Source organism: Jatropha curcas, chromosome 1 (assembly GCF_041381405.1).
Source record: "Jatropha curcas cultivar XTBG-Jc1 chromosome 1, XTBG_Jcur_1.0, whole genome shotgun sequence".
NCBI classification, from domain to species: Eukaryota; Viridiplantae; Streptophyta; class Magnoliopsida; order Malpighiales; family Euphorbiaceae; genus Jatropha; species Jatropha curcas.
In genome coordinates, this window is record NC_143151.1 from 5310836 (window position 1) to 5338451 (window position 27616).

General features: G+C 35.0%; 2 protein-coding genes across 4 annotated transcripts; both read left to right on the plus strand.

The window, feature by feature from the left end:
• The first annotated feature begins 1002 nt into the window (after positions 1 to 1002).
• On the plus strand, positions 1003 to 7731 carry LOC149498868 (uncharacterized). The gene is made up of 3 exons (XM_089718733.1): positions 1003 to 1060; positions 1456 to 2046; positions 7495 to 7731. The coding sequence occupies exons 1-3, from the start codon at positions 1003 to 1005 to the stop codon at positions 7512 to 7514; spliced, it is 669 nt and encodes a 222-aa protein (XP_089574859.1). The 3' UTR covers positions 7515 to 7731.
• Positions 7732 to 17081: 9350 nt separating this feature from the next.
• Positions 17082 to 25818, plus strand: CSD2 (copper/zinc superoxide dismutase 2). 3 transcript variants are annotated; one of them, XM_089720366.1, is made up of 8 exons: positions 17082 to 17476; positions 18093 to 18154; positions 18251 to 18290; positions 18430 to 18525; positions 18613 to 18644; positions 18833 to 18908; positions 19440 to 19493; positions 24457 to 24749. In XM_089720366.1, exons 1-8 carry the CDS (start codon positions 17176 to 17178, stop codon positions 24621 to 24623), a joined length of 828 nt encoding a protein of 275 aa, XP_089576492.1. In that variant the 5' UTR covers positions 17082 to 17175; the 3' UTR covers positions 24624 to 24749. The 3 variants fall into 3 exon arrangements, with proteins under 3 accessions (XP_089576492.1, XP_089578809.1, NP_001295663.1); XM_089722683.1 differs by lacking the exon at positions 24457 to 24749 and adding an exon at positions 25557 to 25818 and having other exon boundaries at positions 17085 to 17476; NM_001308734.1 differs by lacking the exon at positions 24457 to 24749 and adding an exon at positions 20056 to 20144 and having other exon boundaries at positions 17152 to 17476.
• Positions 25819 to 27616: the final 1798 nt, after the last annotated feature.

Genomic DNA, 27616 nt, shown 5'->3' on the forward strand with positions numbered 1-27616 from the left:
TGCGCCCCATACAGTTTGGTACTCCAGCTACAGGCTGTTGAGTGGATATGATTTATATACGGGCCATAACAGCCCAGCCATACAGTATTCATCCAGTTTCATATAGTTCATACAGTTTTTCTTATCACTTTGGTTTCACTATAACCTTATGGAGCCATGCAGTTATGTGATTTATTATTTATAAAGTATACGATGGTTAATAAAAGTTGCAAAATTTATACAGCATCATGAACAGCAGGTAAAATCATGAAAGTATAATGATATGTGTGCTTATATGTTTATTGTTTTATTTCTTATTAAATTGAGATATCCACTGAGCATTATTTGCTCAGCGAGTTATTTATTTAACTCGTAGGTTTCGAGACTGGACCGTAGAGAATTAGCTTACAACTGCTGCAGTTCATCTGTGGAAGACTCAGTCTTCAGGGTAGCTACTCATTTGGATATTTTGATTCTGTCTATCCTTATCATGGCATGTACAGGGCACACAGTTGGGCCCATTTCATTTTGAAAATTAGTATCATGTCTTGTAAAAATATTAAGTACATATCTATATTTTCCTAATGTAAAAAGCAACAGCTTGACATCATAATCAGCATACAACATGATATTAGCATGAAAGGACATAGGTTCAACCAGATTGTAGCGTCTCAGCTCGGTTCATTTGAGTTAACGGGTGGACCGGGAAGGGATGTTACAAATTTTGGTATCAGAGCACTAGTTTAGTTCCTCGGGCTTAAATGCATATGTCATTATAGTGTACATGCCATGACTACCCTGATGAACTAAGCAGTTGTTATTTTTATAGGAGGATGTCACAGGAAGGTGAAAGCGAGTCACACGCCTCCAGAGCTGTGGAGGGTGAGGCTCCAGTAGCACCAGGTCAAGAGGTGCTGTTAAAGCAACTTGCAGATACGTTTAGACAGATTGCAAGGGTGGTACCTCAGGCATCAGTAGTAGTAGATAGAGAAAGAAAGTCCCCACTAGAAAAGCTTAGAAAATATGGTGCAAAAGAATTCAGAGCTAGCAAGGACGACAATCCCGAAACAGCTGAGGATTGGTTAGATGGTACTTTAAGAGTCCTGGAGCAATTACAGTGTACACTAGAGGACAAGTTGATTTGTGCCACGTCATTACTGATAGAGGAGGCATACACATGGTGGACTACTGTTCAACAGAGAGTACCAGCAGAGCAGCGTACCTGGCAATTCTTTTTGGATGAATTCAAGAAAAAGTTCATCACAGAGGCTTATCTTGATGCTAGAAGGAAGGAATTCTTATACCTGAGACAGAACAGAATGTCAGTTGCAGAATACGAAAGAGAATTCACCAGACTCAGCAGGTATGGTGACCGGATAGTGGCTACAGAGGCAGAGAGGTGTAAAAAGTTTCAGGAGGGCCTGAACGATGAGATTCAGATGGGAGTGGTAGCTTCCAGATTCAGAGAGTTCTCAGCTTTGGTAGAGGCAGCTCAGGAGATAGAGCGAATTCAGGCCAGTCAGCGTACCAGATGCCAGCGGTCTCAGCAGAAGAGAGATCAGACTCAGAGTGCACCCAGTACATATCAGTCGGAGAGCAAGAGATTCAGAGGTGGTAGTACTTCAGCTGGTCCTAGGCATCCTTTTAGCCACGGCACAGCTAGGGGTGCTCATGCGCCAGCGGCATCAGTTGTGGCTAGTTCTGCCGGTGGTGGTCGAGGTTCAGGCAGAGGAGCTAGTAGAGGCACCAGTAGAGGCACAGGGTCCGATGGTTATACTTTTCCACCTTGTGAGCATTGTGGCAGACGGCATGGTGGAGATTGTTGGATGGTGACAGGTAGATGCATGATATGTGGAGCATCAGACCATCAGAGGAGGGACTGTCCTAAGAGGGCAGAAGTTTCTACACAGTTCATAGCAGGCAGAGGTAGAGGTCGGAGTAGAGGTGAGAGCTCCGGAGGGCAGAGACAGCAGTCAGAGACTGTGGACAGACCTGATACCAGAGTTCCAGCCAGGGTCTATGCTATGCGAGCCAAGGAAGATGAGGAAGCTCCAGATGTCATAGTTGGTGCGTTTTCTTTATTTGATCATACAGTTTATGCTTTAATTGATCCTGGATCATCACATTCATACATTAGCGTACCTAAACACTGGGTTAAAGGGTTAGCAATTGAGCATGTGAGTCAGGGTATTTTGGTTACTAATCCATTAGGAGATATAGTAAAAACTCATATAGTAGTCAAAGGGTGTCCAATTGTTATTCATGGAAAGGAGTTTCCAGGAGATCTTATGGAGTTACCATTCAGAGAATTTGATGTTATTCTGGGTATGGATTGGCTATCTAGACATCAGGCTATAGTTGATTGTGCAAAGAAAAGGGTGACATTATATACAGCAGCAGGGGAAGAGATTACAGTCGTCGGGAAGCGACGAGATTTTCTGGGTAATGTGATATCAGCCATGGCAGCAAAGAGATTAATTCAGAAGGGTTGTGAAGCATACTTAGTTTGTGCATTGAAAGCAGAGAAAGAAAAGTTAAAAGTGCAAGACATACCAACAGTATGTGATTATCCAGACGTATTTCCAGAAGAGTTACTAGGGTTACCACCAAGGAGGGAAGTGGAGTTTACCATAGATGTCTATCCTGGAGCAGCACCAGTATCAATTGCACCTTACAGAATGGCACCAGTAGAGCTAAAAGAGTTAAAGCTTCAGCTACAGGAGTTATTAGACAAAGGCTTTATTCGCCCCAGTGTATCACCTTGGGGAGCACCAGTGTTATTCGTAAAGAAGGAAGATGGATCACTCAGACTGTGTATTGATTATAGACAGCTGAACAAGCTGACAATCAAGAATAAGTATCCATTGCCTCGAATCGACGATTTGTTTGATCAGCTAAAGGGTGCAGGCATGTTTTCTAAGATCGATCTCAGGTCGGGATACCATCAGTTGCGGATAAAGGAAGAAGATATCTCCAAGACGGCATTCAGGACCCAATATGGTCACTATGAATTTTTAGTAATGCCATTCGGTCTCACTAATGCACTAGCGGTTTTCATGGATCTTATGAACCACGTGTTTCATTCATATCTAGATCAGTTCGTGGTGGTGTTTATAGATGACATTTTGGTCTACTCCAGAGACAGGGTTGAACATGATAAACATTTGCGGATTGTACTTCAGACACTGAGGGATAAACAGCTGTATGCCAAGCTCAGTAAGTGTGAGTTTTGGCTGGAAGAAGTTTCTTTCTTAGGACATGTGGTGTCATCAGAGGGTATCAGAGTGGATCCTAAGAAGATTGAAGCTATTATTGATTGGAGACCACCCAGGAATGTTACAGAAGTTCGAAGTTTTCTGGGTTTAGCCGGCTATTACAGAAAGTTCGTAAAGAGATTCTCCATCATTGCATCACCTTTAACAAGATTATTGAAGAAAGAGGTTGTATTCCAATGGGATGATAGGTGTCAGCAGAGTTTTGAAACTTTGAAGAAAAAGTTGACTGAAGCACCAGTGTTGACCCAACCAGTGTCAGGTAAAGAATTTGAGATTTACCGTGATGCCTCTCATACTGGGTTAGGATGTGTACTCATGCAAGACAGTAAAGTGGTAGCTTATGTCTCCAGACAATTGAAGCCACATGAATTGAATTATCCAACCCATGATTTAGAACTGGCAGCCATTATTCTAGCGTTCAAAGTATGGAGGCATTATCTATACGGTGAAAAGTGTTACATTTACACTGATCATCAGAGTTTAAAGTATTTACCGACACAGAAAGACCTGAATTCAAGACAACGGAAGTGGATGCAGATTCTGGCTAATTATGATTATGTCATTAATTACCATCCGGGTAAAGCTAATGTGGTAGCTGATGCCCTTAGTCGAAAACCATTGTATGCTTTGAGAGCAATGAGAATCAACAGGGAGTTGCAACAGCAGGGAGCTATTCTAGCACAAATGCAAGTACAACCATCTTGGGTTCAGGAAGTTGCAGAAGCACAGAAGAAAGATGAGCACATAGCACTATGGGTTAAACAAGTACAGGAAGACCATGGTGGGAAATTCAAATTGGATAACAGTGGAGTATTGTTCTATGAAGACAGAGTTGTTGTACCACAAGGGGAAATCAGACAGAAGACTCTGCATGAAGCTCACAACAGTCCATATACAATGCATCCAGGCAGTACTAAGATGTATCAAGATTTGAAGAAAGGCTATTGGTGGCCAGGCATGAAGAAAGACATTGGAAACTTCGTAACAAGATGTTTGACATGTCAACAAGTAAAAGCAGAACATCAATTGCCAGCTGGGTTGCTTCATCCAATAACAATTCCAACATGGAAATGGGATCAGATCACGATGGATTTTGTTACTGGATTACCTCAGACGCAGCGGAAGCATGATGCAGTATGGGTAATTGTTGACAGATTAACCAAGTCTGCGCACTTTCTACCAGTCAGGATGGACTATTCTCTGGACAAGTTAGCAGAAATCTATGTTAGAGAAATCGTTCGACTACATGGAGTTCCATCATCCATTATATCGGATCGTGATCCAAGGTTTACATCGAAGTTCTGGGGTAAACTGCAAGACGCATTAGGAACGAAACTACATTTCAGCAGTGCCTTTCATCCTCAGACAGATGGCCAGTCAGAGAGAGTAATTCAAATCCTGGAAGACATGATGAGATCATGTGTTATAGAATTTGAAGGCAGTTGGGACAGATATGTACATCTCATGGAATTTGCCTACAACAACAGCTATCAATCGAGCATCAAGATGGCACCATATGAAGCGTTGTATGGCAGAAAATGCAGGACACCTGTGTGTTGGACAGAACTTAGTGAGAAGAAGATTTTGGGTCCAGATTTGGTTAGAGAAACAGAAGAGAAAGTGGAAATCATCAGAAAACGGCTGAAGGAAGCAAGTGATCGACAGAAGTCCTATGCTGATTTAAAGAGAAAGGACATTGAGTATACGGTCGGTGATAAAGTATTTCTAAAAGTGTCACCATGGAAAAAGATCCTAAGGTTTGGAAGAAAGGGTAAGCTTAGTCCTAGGTTCATTGGTCCATACGAGATTCTGGAACGTGTAGGACCATTAGCCTATCGCCTAGCGTTACCTTCGACATTAGATCGAATTCATAATGTCTTTCATGTATCAATGTTAAGGAGATACAGATCCGACCCATCACACGTGTTATCAGCAGAAGAGATTGAAATTCAACCAGATCTCACTTATGAAGAAGAACCAGTTCAGATCCTAGCCAGAGAAATTAAAGAATTGCGAAACAAGAAAATAGCATTGGTCAAAGTTCTTTGGAAGAATCATAAAACAGAAGAAGCAACTTGGGAATCTGAAGAAATCATGCGACAACAGTATCCGCATTTGTTCACAACAGGTAAACTTCGGGACGAAGTTTTTTATTTAGAAGGGTAGAACTGTAACATCCTACTGAATCGAATCGTTGCATAGAGTCGAGTCGAGTTGGGCCGAACAAGAACCCGGTTCGAGCCATTTAAATCCAGAGTGGGGTAGAATGGGATGTAACTTAAATAAGTAAAAGAAGTGGACTTACTTGAATGAAACAAAAAGATCAAAGTATAAGGAGTAGGACTTACTTGCACTAAAATATAAAGTTTAGGTATTAAAATGTAACATATGGAAAATATAGGTACTATTTGGTAATTTTTAACACACAATCAAAGATAAATTTGGACTACACGAGACTTCCATTTCAGTTTGCCTTCTTCATTTTCTTCATCTTCATCTTCAACGTCTTCTTCATCTTCATCTTCCTCTTCATCTCCTTTCATCTTTCTCTTCATCTCCTTCCTTTCTTTCCAGTCCGTCCAGACTGTTGATTTCCAGCCTGCACAGTCTGTACTATTTTGGTCATATCTCTCAATTTATAACTCCAAATTAGGTGATTCAAAAACTCATGGACAGATAAAACATAGAGGAACAAATAACTCTTTATACCACTTCCTAATTCCATCGTTAAACAGAGTCAAAATCAGGGTGAAGTTACTGGTCAATGGTCCAACAAACTGGGTTCAGCATGAAATCAATATCTACTTCATTCATTCAATTCATCCCATGCTTTATCACCATTTACAGACCTCTAATTCAACATTCAGCAATATATGTTTTCATTATCAACACACTACACAAGTTTTCATGCAAGAAAATGTGAAAAACTAAAAGAGATATCAAACCTTCAACCAAAAGAGCTTTAAATCCTCTTCTTAGCTTCCTTTTCTTCCAACTTTGAGTTCCCCTCTCCTATACATAATAACTCTTAGAAATCATCTAAAATATCACAAAAGTATGAAAATCAAGAAGGGCTACTTACTTGGATAGAGTTCTAGGTTGAATTTAGTGTTTAAATCACATGAAAATGACATAACTGCATGGCTCCATAAGGTTATAGTGAAACCAAAGTGATAAGAAAAACTGTATGAACTATATGAAACTGGATGAATACTGTATGGCTGGGCTGTTATGGCCCGTATATAAATCATATCCACTCAACAGCCTATAGCTGGAGTACCAAACTGTATGGGGCGCAGATCTGCTATCCTATGTCGCGACATAGTCTTATCTACGTGGTTTCTGCCTAACCTTAATGGAGCATATTATGTGTATTGTGATAATACAAGAATTATTTAGAAAATATCTAATGAGGAATAATGCATACCATTGATAATGTATAAAGTAACTTGCATGGAAATACTCTAGCTATTGCACCCGCGATGCAATTCTTACTAATATTTATGTAACTAAATTTTACCATTCAGATTAAGGAAATTCTTATTTTGAATTAAGTTCACTTAGAAGGTAAAATGCAGTAATAATTTTCGGGTGAATGAATCTACATATGCATTCCAACATCATTTCTAATGTGTTCTTGAAATCTGTCAGACAGCCTGTACATGTTTCACAAATCCTATCATAACTCTTTCTGTATACGTCCAATTTAGGTTATTCTAAATTCTATGGTTAGCTAACATCTTAAGGTACAAAGTTTTCTTCTATCACATCTCTTAATTACGTTGGCAAGGTAGTCACATATTGAGCTCAAGTAGCAACTGCCAGTCTGCCCTGCTGTTGGTTTCCAGCCTGCCCAGTTTATACTATTTTGGTCATATCTCTCAATTTATAACTCCAATTTAGGTGATTCTACATTCTATGGTTAGCTAACACATTGGGCTACAAATTTGTCTTCTACCACATCTCTTAATTACGTTGGTAAGGTAGTCAAACATTGAGCTCAAGTAGCAACTGTCAGTCTGCCCTGCTGTTGGGTTCCAGCCTGCACAAGTTATACTATTTTGGTCACAGATCTCAATATATAACTCCAATTTAGGTGATTCTGCCTTCTATGGTTAGCTAACACATTAGGCTACAAATTTGTCTTCTACCACAGATCTCACTTATTGTTTTATTTCTTATTAAATTGAGATATCCACTGAGCATTATTTGCTCAGCGAGTTATTTATTTAACTCGTAGGTTTCGAGACTGGACCGTAGAGAATCAGCTTACAACTGCTGCAGTTCATCTGTGGAAGACTCAGTCTTCAGGGTAGCTACTCATTTGGATATTTTGATTCTGTCTATCCTTATCATGGCATGTACAGGGCACACAGTTGGGCCCATTTCATTTTGAAAATTAGTATCATGTCTTGTAAAAATATTAAGTACATATCTATATTTTCCTAATGTAAAAAGCAACAGCTTGACATCATAATCAGCATACAACATGATATTAGCATGAAAGGACATAGGTTCAACCAGATTGTAGCGTCTCAGCTCGGTTCATTTGAGTTAACGGGTGGACCGGGAAGGGATGTTACACCAACTGTCTTTAGTTATTGCAAACCTACTTTAAATATTACACAATTTTTTAAATATTCGGTCCGTAAGAATTATTTTCAATGCGATCAACTTGAAAATTTCGTGGCATTTTTCTATTCAAACCCATTTTAATCAGTGTTCATATGACCCATATGTGCACTTTCTTTTTTTCAACAGAAATTCCTATAAAAAATTCATTCTCCAAAATTTGTTCACATTAAATACTTATCTATATCTTTATCTGCCACTAACTTGAGAATTTCACACGCTAAAAGTTTCAAAAGAACTAAAACAATGATAAAATAGACTTTTCACATTGACATAGTTTTCAAAATTACCAAATTAGATAAAATTTTCTGTATAAAAAAAAATCCAAAATGAAAACATTTCCTACATAAAAAAACGGAGGGAGTAATATTCATCAATAAACTAAATTTATATTATATATGAATAATATACATTTATATGATTTACAATCATATTATACTAAATAATTGAATAATAAATTAAATTTAATGTTTGGTTTTATCTTATATAATGTAATGTCAATTTTATTATTACATAAAAATATATAATATGTAAAAATACAGAAGATCAAATATGTAAAAAAATATATTTATTCAAATTATTCAAATATCTCATTTAGCAAACAATCTTAATCATTCATCAATAAACTCTTAATACCACTCACCCATCATTCAGTTCAATAAATTGTTCATTTAAATTTAGCATCCGGCATTCAACCCAAAAAAACAACTTCTAAATTGTGCGTTTTCTTTTTTCTTTTTTGAGAAATAGAACCTTTATTCATTAACCTTCAGCATCGAGTAAAGAAAGTGCTTCTACGTTAACAGGGATTATACCCCAAATTTGAAAGCAAGCAAAAGAACAAGCCTCTCTGGCAAGTGTATGAACAGATTTATTGGCTTACCTTCTAATCCAAACCAAAGAAACCTTTATAGGTTGGCTTGTTGGGTTTAATTTCTTGTTTCAATTTAGTTTGATTAGCTCTGATGTTGAAAGCCTGTACACTTTAAATTTTCATGGCATCAAATTGATAATATCTTATGTAATTCAAGGAATATTTATTTTATATGTAGAGAAAGATTAAGACAGTGTATATTGGATCTTCTCACTCCAAAGTATAAAACATTAAACGAGCCATTGTAATTTTGATTTTATTAAAGTTTTTATTAGCCCACTATTATTTTTTATTGTTATTAATTTTTGGGACTAACATGTTGATAGATTATTAATAATCCTTCCTTCTTTGACTCTAAAAAGATGTTTGACCCCTAAACCATGACCTTTAAATTAAAACAAATGCAATAAAAAACAAACCACGCTATTAAATTAAATAATTTAATAATTAAATATATTTCCTTTATAATATTAGCATTTTAAATTTTGACTATGTAATTAAACATAAACCATGTATCTAGAAGCACACCTAACACTAATAATAAATCTAGACGCTTAAATTAAAAAAGAAATTTATTATGATTCAATAATTAAATTCAAATCAGTACAAATAGCTTAGGACGAGACCCTTTCACTACAGAGCAAACATAAAACAAAACTATCATAACTAAACATTAGAACATAATACATTAATCTTATAAGAAATCCTAATGATATATGAATGATGTTTTGAGATACTTAATACATAAATTCACCTTATACTTTTTATGAAAAGACTTTATAGTGCCTTCAATTTTTACTTTATTTTATTGAACACTTCAATTTATAAAATTACATATGTTAAACACTTTATTTGACTCATTGAACATATCAACTTATAAAATTAGATTGAGTGAACATTTATTGGTTAATTAAAAAAATATAAAATTTATTGTTACAAAAATTGTATTATCCACATATCAAATCAATATTTTTCACATAAAAGTCAAGAGCTTTTAAAATTATTGTTTTTATTGTAACGAGGTATGAGATTATTATAAAAAATGAAATTTAGAATGACAGAAAATTGATTTTAAAGTTTAGGTGTTAATAAATTTTTTTTGCCAACATTTAGGGTTAAATTATATATTTCGCCTTATTTGAAGCGGTTGAATAAGTAAACTCTTTAAACTTTTCCATGCATGTCTTGATTATCCACAAACTAATTGCTTATGACGAATATAAAGAATTTCAATCATTGAATTCGATGGAGAAAGAAATAACACTACCAAACTTCAAAAGATGAAGATCATATATAAAACAAGTAGTTTATAAATTGCATATCTTCCAATAAAAAAAAAAAAAAGTTGAATGCGTATTTTGCCCCATGTACTTTCATAATAAAAAAAAACCTTGTCCTCCTCAATTTTACGGAAAACCATTTATGTATCTCAAGTTTTATCCTTTGTTATAATTATGTCCCTTATTAGAGCTAAGAAAACGTGTGTAGTACACGCGCTCTAGGGTTTTCATATGACAATATTATTTTGGGTCCATTTTTGAACAAAGATATCCAGGTGTTAAGAACTTCTCATCCATTAATTGGTAGACTACTCATAAAACCGTGAGCAAATAAAAGTAATTAAGCACAAACTTGGAGAAACAACTATGAACATATATTAATACTGAATCACAAATGTGAAACTAAATGTGAACATGTATTAATGAGAACCACATGCATAAACTTAAGAATTGGGACACTAATAATGAAATTGTGAACATATAACCTAGTATTAGGACACTAATCATCAATATGTAAACATATTTGCAAGAGGATGTTGTATTGTTTATGCCGCTTCCTTTACAATGATAGTATTTACCTCGATCACAATAAGCAACTTGCCATTTCTAATTAAGTTGTTTTTGGACATGTGTTTGATTTTGTAATTGTTGCCACCCTGACACCTTAGGATCTCCACCATACAAGTCTCTAAAGTTAGAAAAACTTTATTCATTTCAAGTGGAGGGAAAATATGATAAGCTTTTGTGACTGCATCTAGTAATTGATCAATGCTTGTAGAAGCCTCTCTGTGTTTTATTGAGTCAATAGCTCGAAAAAAACTAAGGTCCAGAATATTTAAATTAGGACTATTTGGTGGTTGGCAAAGCAAATTTATGTTTAAACATAATTGAAATGTTTCATGTGCAAATTCAGTATCTGTCACATCTTTATGTGGTTTGGCATTGTCTTGTTGGATTAAAATGGTGTTTGAACCCATCTGTGGCGATTTTTCTTTGATTGCAAGCAACACTTGCCAAATTAAGATGTTTCTGATTATATCTTTGGTGATTGACCTAATTAGCTTTATTTCCATTTTTCCTACTACCCAGTTTTTACTATTCCTTCTAGCTGGCTCTTTGTTAACAAAAGGCCAAATTCTAATTTTTTTACCATTGAAAATGAGTCGTCCATTTGTTTCAAACCTAGGTCTAGCAACTGCTGCTAGAAATATAATTTTAGGAATGAAGCGCTTGCTTTTGCATTTGCGTAAAGGGTCATTCTCATTATTTGCAAAATAAAATTTTTATGTTTCTTTGCATATGTAAAACCATTTTTCATCAATGTAAATAACATTTTCCATGTTGAGGAATGAAATTTTATTGTCAATTGTACTTGTATCGAGCATTGAAAGGCTAAATTGAACTTTGTTGCTCTTGTTCTTATCCTTCAGAAGTGGCTTGATTACATTAGAGTGTGCTTTGATGTTGCCCTTTTTTATGAGTCTATTCACACATGATAATAAATGGCCTAGTTCATGAGAAAGAGAACAACTCGTTGCTTGTCAAAGGGATTTGTTTTATACTTTTAGGAGGGATTTCAACTCGTTGCTTGTCTGTATTCCAAGGACATTTGACTCCAACATTATCTTTTAACTTATCCTTAGCATTGTGTCAAATTTTGGATATTGACTTCACAGAAATAGAAAATGTGTCTACAAACTTGTTTAATACTACGCACATATCCCACACCCTTTTTCATATCAGCAAGCAATATTTTACGAACATAATTTTTTACTTCTTGAGAAATATTTTTTCATTGTTTCCTCTTCTTGTCATTTGTGGAACACTATTTGATGGTTATACGATTGGATTATCTGCAAAATCTTATTCTTCTTCATGGGAACAAAGTTAAGATCTATGCATAAGTTTTTAAATATGACACATCTTCTTTAGTTGCATGCGATTTTGCTGGGACCAGGTTAAGATCAAATTAATTTGGTGGGTTCATATTGAACCTCTAGATAGATTCATTTTAGTTGTGAGATATTCTCTACTTATATAAGGCAAGTTTGTAGAATTTGAGGAGACTCTTTATTCTCAAAAAAATAAGGATTTGCTCCAAACGTTAAAAAATTACACCCAAATTTTCATTTGCAATTTCAAATTAGTTTTGGAGCAAAATTTATTTTTCAAAATTTTTGATTTCTACTGCCAAACATGTTTTCAATCACTTTGAACTTTTCATTTTCAATTTTTCTTTGCTTAATTACCGCCTAAAACTAAATGAAATCTTTAATCCCTTATTAAATGTACCAAAATTCTCTGTCCTACATGTGTGGCCTTACATAAAGAGTTGTGAGGGAGTTCATGCTGATTTGAGGGCAAATAAGGAAAGAAATTGACAAAAATTATTGTTAAACTAACTTCTTAATCTGTGTGAAAAGTTAGTTTTCTCTATCCAAACAGAACAAAGGGAGTATTTGCTTTATTGGATTGAGCGTTTACCACTAAGTCAAAAGCTATAATTGTTAATCAATTTGTAACTTTTTATACTTAACCGCATCAGTTCAAGTGCCACATTTCAATTATGATTCGACCCCACTTAGGCCTTTGCCATAGACAATTGCTACCACAACCTTGGCCAACGATCTACCCTCAACAATTGCTTGGACTATAAATCAAATACACAACCTTGGTTCTGATACTAATTATTAAATCAAGTGATTACTGCTAGGCTAAAAGTTATAACTTTTTTTTTTTTTTGGTGAAATAAATGAGCTACACAGAAACTACCTTAGAAAGCTAATACCACAAGTATCGGTACAAAGAATTAAATCTAAAGCGCCGAGCAGGAATCCCAAACAAACAAAGTGGAAGGGTTAGAATGACCTAACCTGGCCAAATGATCAGTAGTAAAATTTGCTTGGCGAAAAACATGATGCAGAGAACACTCCCAATCACGAACCAATAAATTCTTTATATCCAGAACGAGGACTGCCAATGGATGAGAAGACGGCAACGCTGAATGGACTAAACAAACCGCCTCCAAACTATCGGATTCCACAATAATCTTCTAAAACCACAATCCCAAGCAAGCACAAGGCCAGTCCTAATAGCAGTCAACTCTCCTACCAAAATCATAGAGTGCCCAATATTAATGGAAAAATCCCCCAACCATTTTCCCCTGAAGCCCCCAAATAAACCACCTCCACTAGAAAGACCAGGATTAGAAAGACAACTACCATCACAGTTTAATTTGACCTAACCCTCCGGCGGAGCAACGCAAGCAACATTAATCGGCATGCAAACCTTAACGGTGGCAGCATGAGAAGAATTAGTAATATCCATGGCAACTTTAAACACACACCGATTTAAATCAAAAATAGCAAGGGACTCATTTTGAAAAACAAATAAATTCCTCGCCTTTTAAGCCTACCAAATAGAGGCTAGAAACTAAAGATGCCAGGAAATACCAAAAGGACCTGGAACATTGCAAGACAAGTTACTCCACAGCTGCATAGTCAAATCATACATACCAAAGAAAGTTGAAGGCAAGACCCATTGCTGCCACCATCCCTGCATCACAACACAATCACGCAAAAGATGCAAAAGGGATTCTTTCGACATACCTAAACGACCGCACAAATTAGAGGAAGACAAACCTCGAACATACCGCAAAGAATTAGTTGGAAGACGAGAATGAAGAATCAACCATAAAAAATGCCTCAACTTAGGCAAACTATCAATCTTCTAAATCCAGGCAAAAGGCAAAGCAATAGAATCCATAGGAGACTCGAAAAAAAATGGAGAAGAATAAGCTGCTTTAATTGTAAAATTACCATTAGATGAAAACCTCCAAATATGAGAGTCAGCCATAACTACTGTCACAGGGAGAGGAATCGCTTGAATATAACACTTAATCACACTAGGAAAAGTTGTCTGTAAACTCGAAAAATCACAAGAACCATTCCGAATGAGAGTAGCCACCCTAAAATGTTCCTCATCCCTTGTAATAGAATCCAAAACATGCATCAAAGGACCCCCAAGCAACCAAAAATCATACCACAGGCTAATTTGTAGACCATCACCAAAAGGAAAGAGGTTGTAATTGCAAGAAACTTCTTATAATACCTTTCCATGTACTAAAATCAGAGTTCTTCAACCTAGGATGAAAAGAACGCCCTTGGCAATACTTTATAGACCACTTGTACCCACAAAGCTGAGTCACGTGTAAACATTTTCCAACCCAACTTACCAAGCAAAGCCACATTCAATAGCTGAGCACTCCGAAAACCCAAACCACCCAACTTCTTAGGCTTAATAAGTCAGTGTCAACCTATGAAGTGCATCTTGCGACAGTCATCCAAAGAATGCTAATAAAAATTATGGGCTGAGCGATCCAACCTGACACAAATAGAAGAAGGCAACCACACAGTTTGCATTGAATAAACAAGCAAAGAAGAGATAGAAGACTTAATAAGAACTTTTTTACCTACAGGACTAAGCAAACGTGACTACCAATTAGCCAAACGCAGCTCCACCTTCTGAATCAGAGACTGATAATGGGCCATAAAAGAGCGACCGTGCAATAGAAGAACACCCAAATACTTACCCAAGTCCGAGGTAATAGCAACAGCTAACACCTGCTGAAAGCTTATGCTTCGTAGCACGGGAAATTGATTTAGAGAAATAGATACGGGATTTTGCCAAATTAGCATGCTGACCATTGCAATCACAAAAACTAGCCATCATATCAGAAACCACATTAGCCTGGTGCACTGTCGCTTTCCCAAAAATAATTAAATCATCAACAAAAAGTAAGTGGCTTATGGGCGAACCCCCCCGAGAAGCATAAATTGAAACCCACTTCTTCCTCCTAACCTGCTTCTCAATCAATGAAGAGAGACCCTTTATGCATAACACAAAAAGATAGGGAGAAAGAGGGTCCCCCTGCCGCACGCTGCGAATAGGCGAGAAAAAAGCATAAGGGCTCCTATTCCATAAAACTGCCAAAGAGGACTGAGAAAGGGCACTCATAATTAAGAAAACCCAAAGACTCAAAAAGCCAAAAGACTGCAAAATAAACCGCAGATAATCCCAGTGAACTCTATCATAAGCCTTCTTTATATCAACTTTCAAAGCAAAATGACCCCTTTTACACTTAAACCAGTAAAAAGAATGAAGGAGCTCCTGAGTAATAATAATATTATCAACAGTCGATTGGTCAGGTATAAAACTGCTCTAATATGGACCTATCAAACCATCAATAAAGGGCCGCAATCGAAGAGCAAGAACCTTCATAAAAACTTTGTACAAAACTTTACAAAGAATAATCGAGCGAAACTGGGAAATCACCTTTGGTGCAACCACCTTAGGAATAAGAACAATAAAACCTTGAGCCATATGCAAATCCATCACACCAGAAGAAAAGGTATGATAAACAAACGGAACCACCTCATCACCACAACATCCCAATATTTCTTAAAAAATAAAAGTTGAAATCCATCAGGTCCAAGGGCTTTAAAAGAACCCATACTAGACAAAGCTCCCATACCTCCTCCCTAGAAACTGTCCTCATCATAAACCCGACAGCATCCACCAACAAACAAGTAAAAATAATGTTTGAGAGAGAAGAGGAAGAGAACTTAGCATCAACCGAGAACAAATTCTCATAAAAGGAACAAACCAAATTCTTTAGCTGTAACGGATCCGAAATCCACACCCCATCTTCATTCTTCAGGCACTCAATTTTACTCTTTTTCTGATGAACCCGAGTGACAGTATGATAATACTTAGTACAACGATCACCATCTTTAAGCCAAGAAGAACGAGATTTTTAGAACCAGAAAACCTCCTCCTGGCGCAAGATCAAACTATACTGCGACAACAGATCTTACTCCAGCTCTAGTAAATAAGAGGAGACATGTCATTTCAGAGCCGTCTAAACCCCCTTAATGTGATGTAATAAAGTCTTCTCATTAAAATGAATGTTACCAAAAACCTTCTTATTCTAACGACAAGCATGTTCCTGCAAATTAGCAAGAGCCTCGGAAATAGAAGAATGAGGCAACCTCCAAGCAGAAGCTACCACAGTTGTAAAATCCTCCCTAGTAGCCCAAACGGCTTCAAACTGAAAAGGTTTATTAACAGAAAAAGGAGAAACCCCTTTAGTACCAAGCAACAGGGGGATATGGTCAGAAGCCAAGCGAGGCAAAGATATAACAGAAGCTTCTGGAAAGGCACAACGCCAGTCTGTGTTACACAAAGTCCTATCAAGCCGCTCTTGAATAAAGTTTTCAATTGTATATATTTATATTTTTTATTCCTATTATGGGAATATTATGATGTACTTATATTATACTCTTTATCAATGGTTTGCTAATTTTATTTTGAAAAATCACAATTTTATTTTTTGTTTAGAAATAAGTAATGCACTTTTAAATATAAAAGGAAATTTTCATTAGTAAATTTTAAAGTAAAAGAAAATAAAACTTGTGAGAAATTATGGTGTAAAATGGATTTTTAAAGCTTCGTAACTCTGATTATAATTATGAAAATCAAGTTATTATAGTCATATATGATGTATATGATATTATTTTTTATAATAATACTTACAAAAATTTTGTTACGTAGTGTATAGTATTATATTTTTTAAAAGAAAAAAAAAATCACCAACAAATGTTTTTTTTTTTTTCTAAAATACATCTTTATCTCATAACAAATCCAAATAACGTATACAGTATAATTCTAAGAAATTACTTCTGTAGACGCCTCTATTGCCAAGTTTATGACCAAACCAATAATAAATCCAAATTTTTAATGTATATATTACAATTCTAAGAAATTACTTGTATAGAAGGGTCTATTGCCATTCTCATGACCAATTAATAACGGTAAATATTTTTTTTTTTAATATTTCCATTGTATCTTCTCTGTACGATTAAAAATATTTTCGTTTTAATAAAAAATTTTATCTTCCTTAATTTGCTCTCGGAACGGTCCATGTACCTGGTCGGAGGTAAAATTTTCCCACAATTCTATATCTGATGCCTTAGACACTATCCAATAAGTTACAATAATAGCCAGTAGCCACCGCTAGAAGCTCTCACTCACATTATCATTTCTTTTCTCTCTCTCATTTTCTAAAGGGGAAAAAATGCAAGCAGCAGCTGCTGTAGCAGCCATGGCTGCTCATACAATCCTTGCAGCCTCTCCATCCTCTCATCCTCTCCTCTATCCATTCCCAAACCCTATCCTTTCCCACTCTTCACCTCTGCATTCCTCATTCCATGGTGTTTCTCTCAAACTTCCTCGTCAATCGCTACCTCTTTCTCTTACCACCGCCGCCGCCCCAAAAAAACCCCTTGCTGTCGTTGCTGCTACCAAAAAGGCCGTCGCTGTCCTTAAGGGTACCTCCAATGTTGAAGGCGTTGTCACTTTGACCCAGGAAGACGATGGTCTGTCATCTCTCCTTTTAGATTACTATTTTTAAGGTTGATTTTCTTTTTGTGTTCTCAGTTTTGTCTGATGAGAAAACGAGGGAACAAGAGTAATTGGTGTGTTCGGTTTTCTGTTTGCTCTGACGGGTTTAATGTTTTTTTTTGGTTCATTAGGAGTGATTTCTACAGAATTTGTTGACTTGCGAAGAATATAATTTTGCTCCTTTGATTTCCTTTTGATATGTTTGCTTTTGAAGAATCAGAAATTTTCATTTGCTCATTAAATCTATTTCAATAACTTAAGAAGAAGTGCAGTTGGCTTGCAGATATCTGTTTTCTAGTTTCTGATGTTTTGTTTAATAATTTATGATAAAAGTATCGTATTCTGTAAAGATTTTGGTACCATAATTTGAAATTTTAACGAATTAATGATGGAGCGGCATCAACTGTTTCATTGCCTCCATATGATAAGCTCAAAGAACTGCCTAAATAGAGAGAACCGTGTTGAGTTCAATTAAGTGGAGGTTAATGTCTTGAGAAGAAAATTTTCTTGTTATAAAATTCTGTTGGCAAGAAAATTGAGCTATCATGGTAATTCATTGATTATTTGCAAATTGCAATGTATTTTCAACAGGTCCCACAACAGTGAATGTTCGTGTCACTGGCCTTACTCCAGGGCCTCATGGATTCCACCTAGTGAGCATTTTTGGCTTTAGCAATTATTGTTATGTATTTGAAATTTGATATACTTTTCATGTGCTAATTTCTCTTTCTAATCACTATCTGGTGTAGCATGAGTATGGTGACACAACAAATGGATGCATTTCTACAGGTAAGACTTGAAAATACTGAAAGGCTTCAGTTTTGTGAGTTCTGGATTTTGTAACGTGAGTTAATGTGGGATAATTCTAGTGCTGTTTTTTTTTTTTTTCCCTCATATTTTTAATTTTCTTTTTTGATTCAAATAATAGGAGCTCATTTCAATCCGAACAACAAGACACATGGTGCTCCTGAAGATGAAATCCGTCATGCGGGTGACCTGGGAAACATAGTTGCTAACGCTGATGGTAATACCTTTGTGAAATTTCATTTGGTCTTTGCATGCTTGCTTGAACCAATTAATAAATCATTTTGTGCAAATGTTGTTAATACAGGGGTGGCAGAAGCAACAATTGTGGATAACCAGGTAATCTTTGTCAGCTGAAACCTGAGTTTCTATTTTTTTTAATGTTCCTAAAGTCCCAAACAAAAACTAAAAGCTTTTTGGATTGGGTTTATGTTGCTGTGCGCATGTTTTATGCTCTTTATTTAGACCTTATGAATTTAGCATCATGCAATTACTCAGTTTTTTGAGTTTTGATGGAAAATATGCAGATACCATTGAGTGGTCCAAATGCAGTAGTCGGAAGAGCACTTGTTGTCCATGAGCTTGAAGATGACCTTGGAAAGGGTAATTTCTTCCTTTGATACTTCGTATTTATTGTAGCAGTGGGGCAGTAAGCAGTAGGTACTCGTTGCATCATGAGGTTCACTGGGCAATGACAATATCATACCTGTTGAAATATGCTTACTATCAATATCTTAAACTTGGCTTGCATTTTGTCTTGCACTTGCATGGAAAGTTGTTCATAATTATGGTACAGCTTTATGTTTATTAGAAATAAAGTGAATTGGCTGTTGTGGGAAGGACTGGAGGAGTGTTGGACATGGAGGTGAAACTAACTTTTAAATGCTCATAAACTTGCGATTTTTCTATCATATAACAGTAGTGATAACTTGCTATATTTACTGTCATATAACAGTAGTAATGCAAAAATAAAGGCATATCTTTAGCAATAGAAGCTCATAATGGTATTATTTCTAGATAGTTAGAAAATTCTCCTCATATCACTATTGCAATGTGGTATCTATAACTTTACTTTATGGCCAATGCATTCTTCATGTCTTTAATCTATTTCTCCTTCCTATATATGATGTGTAGGTGGGCATGAACTTAGTTTGACCACTGGCAATGCAGGTGGAAGATTGGCTTGTGGTAAGTTAAAGAATAGATGCTTCTTTTTTTGATACACACATTTCCATATTTTTGCATATGTTTGGTTGCTGGATGACATCTTTTTGCTTATTTGTTCCTTGATTATATCCCATGATCGAGAAACATGTACAAAGCTTGCTAATTAAAATCTTAAAAGTTGTGTGCTGATTTCCTCAGATGCATACCTAAAGTTTGAACAACTTTGTATGAATATTAAAGATGAAAGATGAGAGAATAATCTCTGAGAAAGTGTCATTGATAGATTGGGAATTACAATGTAATGAGCTTAGAAAAGCTTTTTAGACTATATTCACTAAAAGAGTAAAGTAACCGCTAATCTTGACTTTATATCCCCGAGACTAATCATATATTGACAATTGTACGAGTAAAATAGCTAAGCTGTTACATAAATATACTTTACACCCCTCCTCAAGATGGTGTTGGTGAGAAATCAACCAACTGTGCCAACTGTTGTTTGGTGGAGATGTGTTGTGGAAGTATAAAGTCTGCAAGCAATTGATTCTGGACAATATGATATGCTTGGTGTGCTGATGGAATACAGGGTTGTTGGCAATGTGTAAAGCGGCTTGGTTATCACAATGCAAGGAAATGGGAAGTGAAGTAGATACCTAAAGATCTTGTAGAATATAGGAAATCCACTATAACTCACCAAAAGTGACTGCCATACTCCTATCCTCTTCTTCAGCTGAAGATCTACTAATTGTGGATTGTTTCTTTGACTTTCGAGAAACCAAGGAATTCCCTAAGAAAATGCATTAGCTTGATATAGACTTTCTTATGGTAGCACAGGTAGCCCAATTAGCATCACAATAAGCAGTCAAGGAGAAATCATTATGAGAAAGAAAAAATAAACCTTTAAATGGACAACCTTTCAAGTACTTTAACACATGCATAGCTGCTTTAAGGTGATATTCACGTTGCTGCATGAATTGACTTAATTGTTGGACTGAGAAGGTGATATTAGGTCTAGTAAGGCTAAGGTATAAAAGCCTACCTACCAATCTTCTGCACTGGTCGGGGTTTTGTTAACATAGGCCCATATCTAGTGTAAGTTTGGTACCTTGAATGAGGGGTGTAAGAGGAGGGTGATTGTATCTAAACCAGCATCAGAAATGAGGTCTTTCACAAATTTGGTTTGGGTTAAAACCATCCAAAAAACTTAGCAAATCCCAAAGCTTTAATAGTAAATTCTTTATGAAGAAAAGATTTGACTTGCAAAATCAAAGAGTCTGTGACTCCTGTCAACAAAACATCATCTACATAAACCAAGAGGGCAAGAAACTCGGATCTTGAACCTTTGGTGAAAAGGTAGTAATCATGAGATGATTGTGTAAAACCATAAAATTTGAGTTTTGTAGCAAACTCCTTATTGCATTTGTCTTCCAACCTAATTCAACCATATTAACTTTTTTGAATCTCCTCATCAAGTTGACCATGAAGTTAAGCATTGTTAATGTCCAATTGATGGACTGACCAGTTTTTGGAGGTAGCAATAGCTAGAACAGCCTTAATGTGACTAATTTAGCTACAGGAGAAAAGGTCTCAGTATAACCTAACCCAAGCAATTGGTTATACCCCTTTGCCACTAGCCTGACCTTATACCTATCTACCTCTCCATTGGGTAAATATTAACTCTGTATACCCGCTTACACCTTATTGGCTTGTTACCTAGAGGTTAATCTGTCAATGTCCAAGTTTGATTTGCTTCTCATGCGTGTATTTCATTTTGCATAGCATGATAATAAGATGTAGGTTCATGAATTTTTGACACATTAGCATGAAAGGCTAAGGTGTTATAAAAAATTATATCAGTAATAGGTGAGGAAAATGAGAAGTACCTGAGTGAATTGCAATAGAAGGATTTGGTAGAAATATGTAAAATTGTCCCTCTTAAAAAGATTATTCCAGAATATATGGGCAATAGTTAGGAGAGGTGCATCGGCGGCAACAGTAGAAGAAATATTGCCATTGTCATTTACATTTGCTAAAAAATCCCTCATCCATGCATGTTTACTTATGTGCCTTTTACTTCTTCTAATTGGTAAAACTGAACTTGTTTGAGTTGGATTTGTTTGTAATAAAGGTGTATTGTGATCCAGGGATGTTGATGGGGTAATAGAATTGTTGTCTTGTAAATGAGGTGTAGAAGTTTGCGGAATGTGATTAGGACTTAGATGTAGTTGTGTCATGAGTTGGATGTATAATGTGATCTGTTATGAGTATGATGGAGAAATATTGTTCATCTTGAGAATGAATACGATTGGGCAAAGAAAATAACAAAGTATTCTCAAGATCTGTTGTAAAAAAGGAATTTATTCTCATGAAAAATTACATCCGTGGAATTGAACAAGCATTTGGAACATGAATCATATGACCTATATGCCTTATGTTGTGGCGCATAGCCTAGTTGAATAGAGGGTATTGGTCTCATATCAAACTTATGCTTAGAGGGTAAATTTAATATTTGTTGCATAGCATAGAGAGCCTATGACCTTGAAATACCCCAAATTTGGTTGTTTACCAAATAAAACCTTATAAGGTGATTTCCAAGCCAAGGTTTTTGTTGGTATTCCATTTACCATATGAGTAGCTGCTAATAATGATTCAAACTAGAAGGTTTTGGGTAATTTGGCTTGGAACATAATGGATCTAGCTATTTAAAACAAAGACTTCTGCTTTCTTTCTACTACCTCATTTTGTTGGGGTGTGTAAGGACACGACTTTTGGTGTATTGAACAGATTTGTACACTCTTTATTTACATTCTGTCACATTATCACTTCTGATTTTCTTAATGTTCCTTTGAAACTGATTTTCTATTAATTGAATGAAATGAGTGATAACACTAAAAACTTGAGACTTAGCAGCTATCATATAGGTCCATGTTTACCTACTAAAATCCTCAACAATTGATACCATGTATATAGCTCCTATTATGGAAGTAACTCTGTAAGGTCCCCGCAGGTCTATATGTACTAACTCAAACAATTCACTTGATGTGGTCTTGCTAATGGGAAAAGCCAATCTTTGTTGTTTTGATAAAAGATATATAGGACACATTTCTCTATCTACATTCACATCAGGTATATCATGTATCTGTTTCAAACACTTATTTGAAACATGTCCTAACCTAGAATGCCATAACAAAGAAAGGGGTATATAATGGTCCTTACAAGCTGTGAAAGCATTACAAGGTTTATTTGTTGTAAAAGAATGATTGTTTAAGTGTTACAAACCATCTTGTACACTTCCAATGGCAATAGTTTCTTTACTCTGCAACTCCAGCAAAATACAATGATTTGGAAGTGAATTGACAGAATGGTTTGTTTTGGTTAAGGCATTTACTAAAATCAAATTGCATTTAAAACTTGGTATATAAAGAACATTGTATGAGGTAATTCTATGGCTCAATTTTATTTTTCCTATATGTGACCAGTTTACAGGAGCCATCTAGTAAATGAACTGGTTTGGGCCTAGGTAATTTGATTATTGGATCAAACAAGGTCATGTTTGGGGTCATATGATCAGTAGCCGCTGTGTCAACTATCCAATCACAAACAACTCTATTGTGCATGTTAAAATGATGAGAATTGAACAAATTACTTGCAAAGCTAACTGCATTTGCAATAGCTGCATCAACAGAATTTGTGCACTGAACTGATTTTCCTTTGATTGTTTTCTTGTTGAATGAACTAGGAAATCCCATCATTCCAGCTTCCATAACATTCAAGATGGGTGTATCATCAATCTGCATTGCAACATTAGCTTGAGATTTTGCCTTCTTCTACTTCAGTTCTTGTTACCATTTAGGGTAACCATGGAGTTTGAAACATGTATCCTTGGTATGCCCTCCTGTCTTGCAATGTTCACAATACCTATCTTCCTTTCTTATAAACTCTTTCTTCCTGAACATAGGCTTCCCATCTTTATAACTGTTCCTCCTATACCCAGTGCCTCCTCGTGCTAAAATTACAACAGTAGTCTCACTTAAAACAATCAAAGAGTGATGGACTTCCCTCTGCTTCGCAACCCTCAAGATCATGGTGTAGACTTTGTTTACACTAGGGAAACGGTCCATCAGCAATATCTGATTCTTAACATGGTCATAGTACTCACTAAGCCCCATAAGAAATTGAATCGACCTGTCTTCGTTATCAAGATCAGCTATAATCGTAGCCACACCACAACTACAAGTAGGAAGCTGCCATAAGCATGATATATTGTCCTATAACTTCTTCAGCTTTTGTAAAATACACAATTACACTCATATTTCCCTGGCTAAAATCACTTATATCTCTCTTGATTTGATATAGCAAAGGCCCATTACTCTCTCCAAGCTGATGCCCTAGCACTGGTATAAGAAGGCCTCAACTAATTCCTTCAGAATTGAATTGTGAATCCATGAAACTACCATACAGTTAGCACACATCCATTCATTAAACAATGAAGAATTAGTATCAGGCCTTTCACACTTTCCATTTATGAATCCTAGTTTATCTTTTGCCCTAAGAGAAATTATCATTGACCTACTTCAAGTAATTCTAGCCAAATATAGGTATTTTTGCTAAACTTAGACCAGGATTATCTGAATTCAACAAATTGAATGTGTCACCATTCACTTCTGCTCCAGAAACCCTTCCAACAGCTGTTTCTTCTTCTGTCACCCTCTCGATTGAAATCGATTGAGAAATTAGGTTTTTCAGCAATCAAATCTAAGGGAAGCAAATCTTTAGTAATGAAGAATCAATTGACGAAAGGTAATAATTAAAAATGAAATATACATAAATATAAAAGTTTTAGCTTTGTGTCTGTTTGAATGCTTGTGCCATGTGTAATATTTTTTTTGTTTGTGATTTTGTGTATGTGCTCGTTTGCATCCTGTACACTTGTTCAGGCATAAAGAGCGAGTACATAATGAGTAATGTCTTTATTGTTTGATGGCAGTTGCCGCAGTTCCCAAAAAACGTACTTCCATATCAAAAACGCGTATTCGTAAAAATATTTGGAAAAGGAAGGGATATTGGGCGGCGTTGAAAGCCTTTTCATTAGCGAAATCTCTATATACTGGTAGATCAAAAAGTTTTTTGTGCGACAATTTGAAAAAGGAGTAAATGCTATTAGTCCATATTGGTGCAATGCCTGGGCTTCCCCCAAAAAAGGAAAAAAAATTCAACAGGCTACGGAAGGTATTTTGAAGTGGAGCTGGGAGAGAGAATGTAGGAACCGAACTAAGAAATCTGATGTTTAGATAGAGAAAAGGATTCAGAGTATTATGGTTTATTCATGTATTAGAGAAGACAGATTCAGGATTTTGTTGGTAGGATGACAAGCATATTATCATGTTTCATGCAGCGTCAATCTTTATAGTTCTTCAGATACTGTCAGGATAATCGTGAACCAACTGAACATTATTATTGTTATTATTATTTATTATTATTATTATTACTATCATGGTTGCACTTTTACTTAACCTTATATGATAAAACCAGATTTTTGCCTATTAATGTCTCCAGTTTTAAATATATATTTTCAAGTTTGTGCTTGAATCAACAATATAGTATGGTCATCTACTGAAGTCACGATGATCGTTTGAATTCTTTCTCGAGGTTCCAAAATTTGTAGCAAGTTGATTTTGTCTAATGCTTGAACCATGAAAACTTGTTTATCATTAGTAAGTGTTGCTTTTATAACAGTTGAGAATACCTTAATGTTTAAACGCACCCCATTGGAATCTGTAGGCTCAAGAAAGTGACGGTAGATTGTCAAACAGAAGTCTATACATCCATTAGTCCATAATTGAATAATTGCTATAGGAACCTTTTTGAGTCATTGTATGATTGTATCCTTCATTTAATGTAGAACTAGAACTTAAGGAGGTTATTTTTTTATCCAAACCATGTACGTCCTTCATGCTTATCTAGAATTTCAATGCTAATAGCAAATTACTTTAATGCAGGCATATAGATATTCATCTGTTAGATCTTCATTTAATTACTTGTTTGAACCTTCCTTTTCCTGTTTCCTGTGGTGTTATGTGTATGCAGGTGTTGTCGGTTTGACACCAGTATGATGGCAACTGTAGTTCTGAAATAATCTGCCCTACTGTTCTGTACAATTTGCTGCTTGCATTCACCGGTTTCCCATATAGAGTTGTCTTAATTTTCCAAGCAAATGGTGTTATATCATTGCCAAGACAGCAAGCAATAAGAAAGTATTGCAGATGTTCATCATGTTTCTTGTTTTGCCTACTAATAAAGTTGAATCTTTGCGTGTGAAAGTAAAATTAGAACTTAACATTTTGACTTACTCGAATTTGATGACCTTGGCCGTGCATTTCCATCCTCCTCCAGAATACAATATTTTCTTGCGTTATTGCTATCATCAGAGCTGAAATACAGGTTGGGTCTATTTGCCATTAATGTTAGAACTGAATTGAGTTGTTGCAGGTGCTGAGTTAATATTCTAAAAACTTTGAAGTCCGTCTTGAAGTGATTTTTAAGCCTAAATGAATCTAAATGGTTGATTTGATTTGATAATTTAAGACGTGAAATTATTTAAAAGGGAGGATTCTTGAACAGTTCAACATTCTGATATCTGCATTTCCGCATTCTGATATTTTTTTTCCTTTTTTTCTTTTTTCTTTTTCTAATTATTGGGGGACGAGATTTAAATCTTACGTTTAAGATTTTTGCACAAGAATTAAGTAAGCAATTAATTCTCTCAAATTATAACAAAGCAAAAAGTAATTTAATCAAATAATCATTCATCTTAAAATTAATAGTTACTTGTAAAGTTAATTGTTGTATAAGGGTAATATTGAAAAAACATCTTATTACTCTTCAAAATATTCAAAATGATTTATATTTTGGAAAAAATGGAGTAATATATTTTGAGATCATATAAAGTTTCAGCAAATCCATAGGCTTTTTGTATTATGTACGATTTATATTTATTACTGGACAAATCCATGATCATATTCATGCCATCATTCTAATTAATTAGAATTACCAACAAACCATACGTGCTTTCGTTCAACAAGCAATCCAATTAGGTAAACAATCTCTCAATCTACTTACTTCATTCTCTTTACTTTGATAACATTTTCCATATTCTAATTTTTCTTTTTTTTTTTTTTTTGAAAATAATAAAAAAAAAACTCATCTCCTTGCATCAAAGAGAACAAAACTATTGGTTTTGTTTTTGTGCTCTGTTAAGAAAAATAAGATAGAAAAAAAAATACAATGATTTGAATTCTTGCAAATTTGTATTATGGGCTAAATACTCATTTATAAAACAACTATATATATATATATATATATATATATATATATATATATATATATATATATATATATATATATATATATATATATATATATATACTTTCTTCCAAAATATAAGTCGTTTTAAGTATTTTAAGAAGTAATAAATTATATTTTTTCAATGTTACCCTTATTTACATCAGATATAATAAATACTTTCACAAGTATTTATTGGTTTTGAAATACAGAACAATTTTTTTAAATTACCTTTAGTGTTGTTATAATTTAGGACAATTAATTGCTTCTTTAAAATTTGTACAAAAAACTTAAACGACTTATATTTTGGGACTGATGAGTATAAGTTAGTAGTTAAGTTCCTATTAGTTTACCAATAAGAATGCACTTGCAATATATATAAATTATGAAGGATATAATACCCTATGTATTTTCAACATTTTAAGAGCTACAAAATATATTACATTGACATCAAATAGACTAAAGGCATTTTCCATGCCTAACATTATATTTCTTGAGAGCCTTTTCACATAAAGAGAGAATCTTTTATTTTAATATAAAAATAGATGTGATGTAGATTATTTTTATTCATTTCTTTCATCACAATTATTTTAATTGAATCAATAACTGAAATGCAAAGACACATGAAAAAAAAAAAAAAAAAAAACTCTCAGTAACCAATTATTAGTATACAATTAAATCATAATTGAGAAATTTTGAATTTAAATTGTAGCCATACAAGCAAACTAAAAAAATAATTTTTTTTTTATATGATAAGATAGAAAATTTAAGTAAGATATCCCGCTAGCATCACGAAGATATCAAAA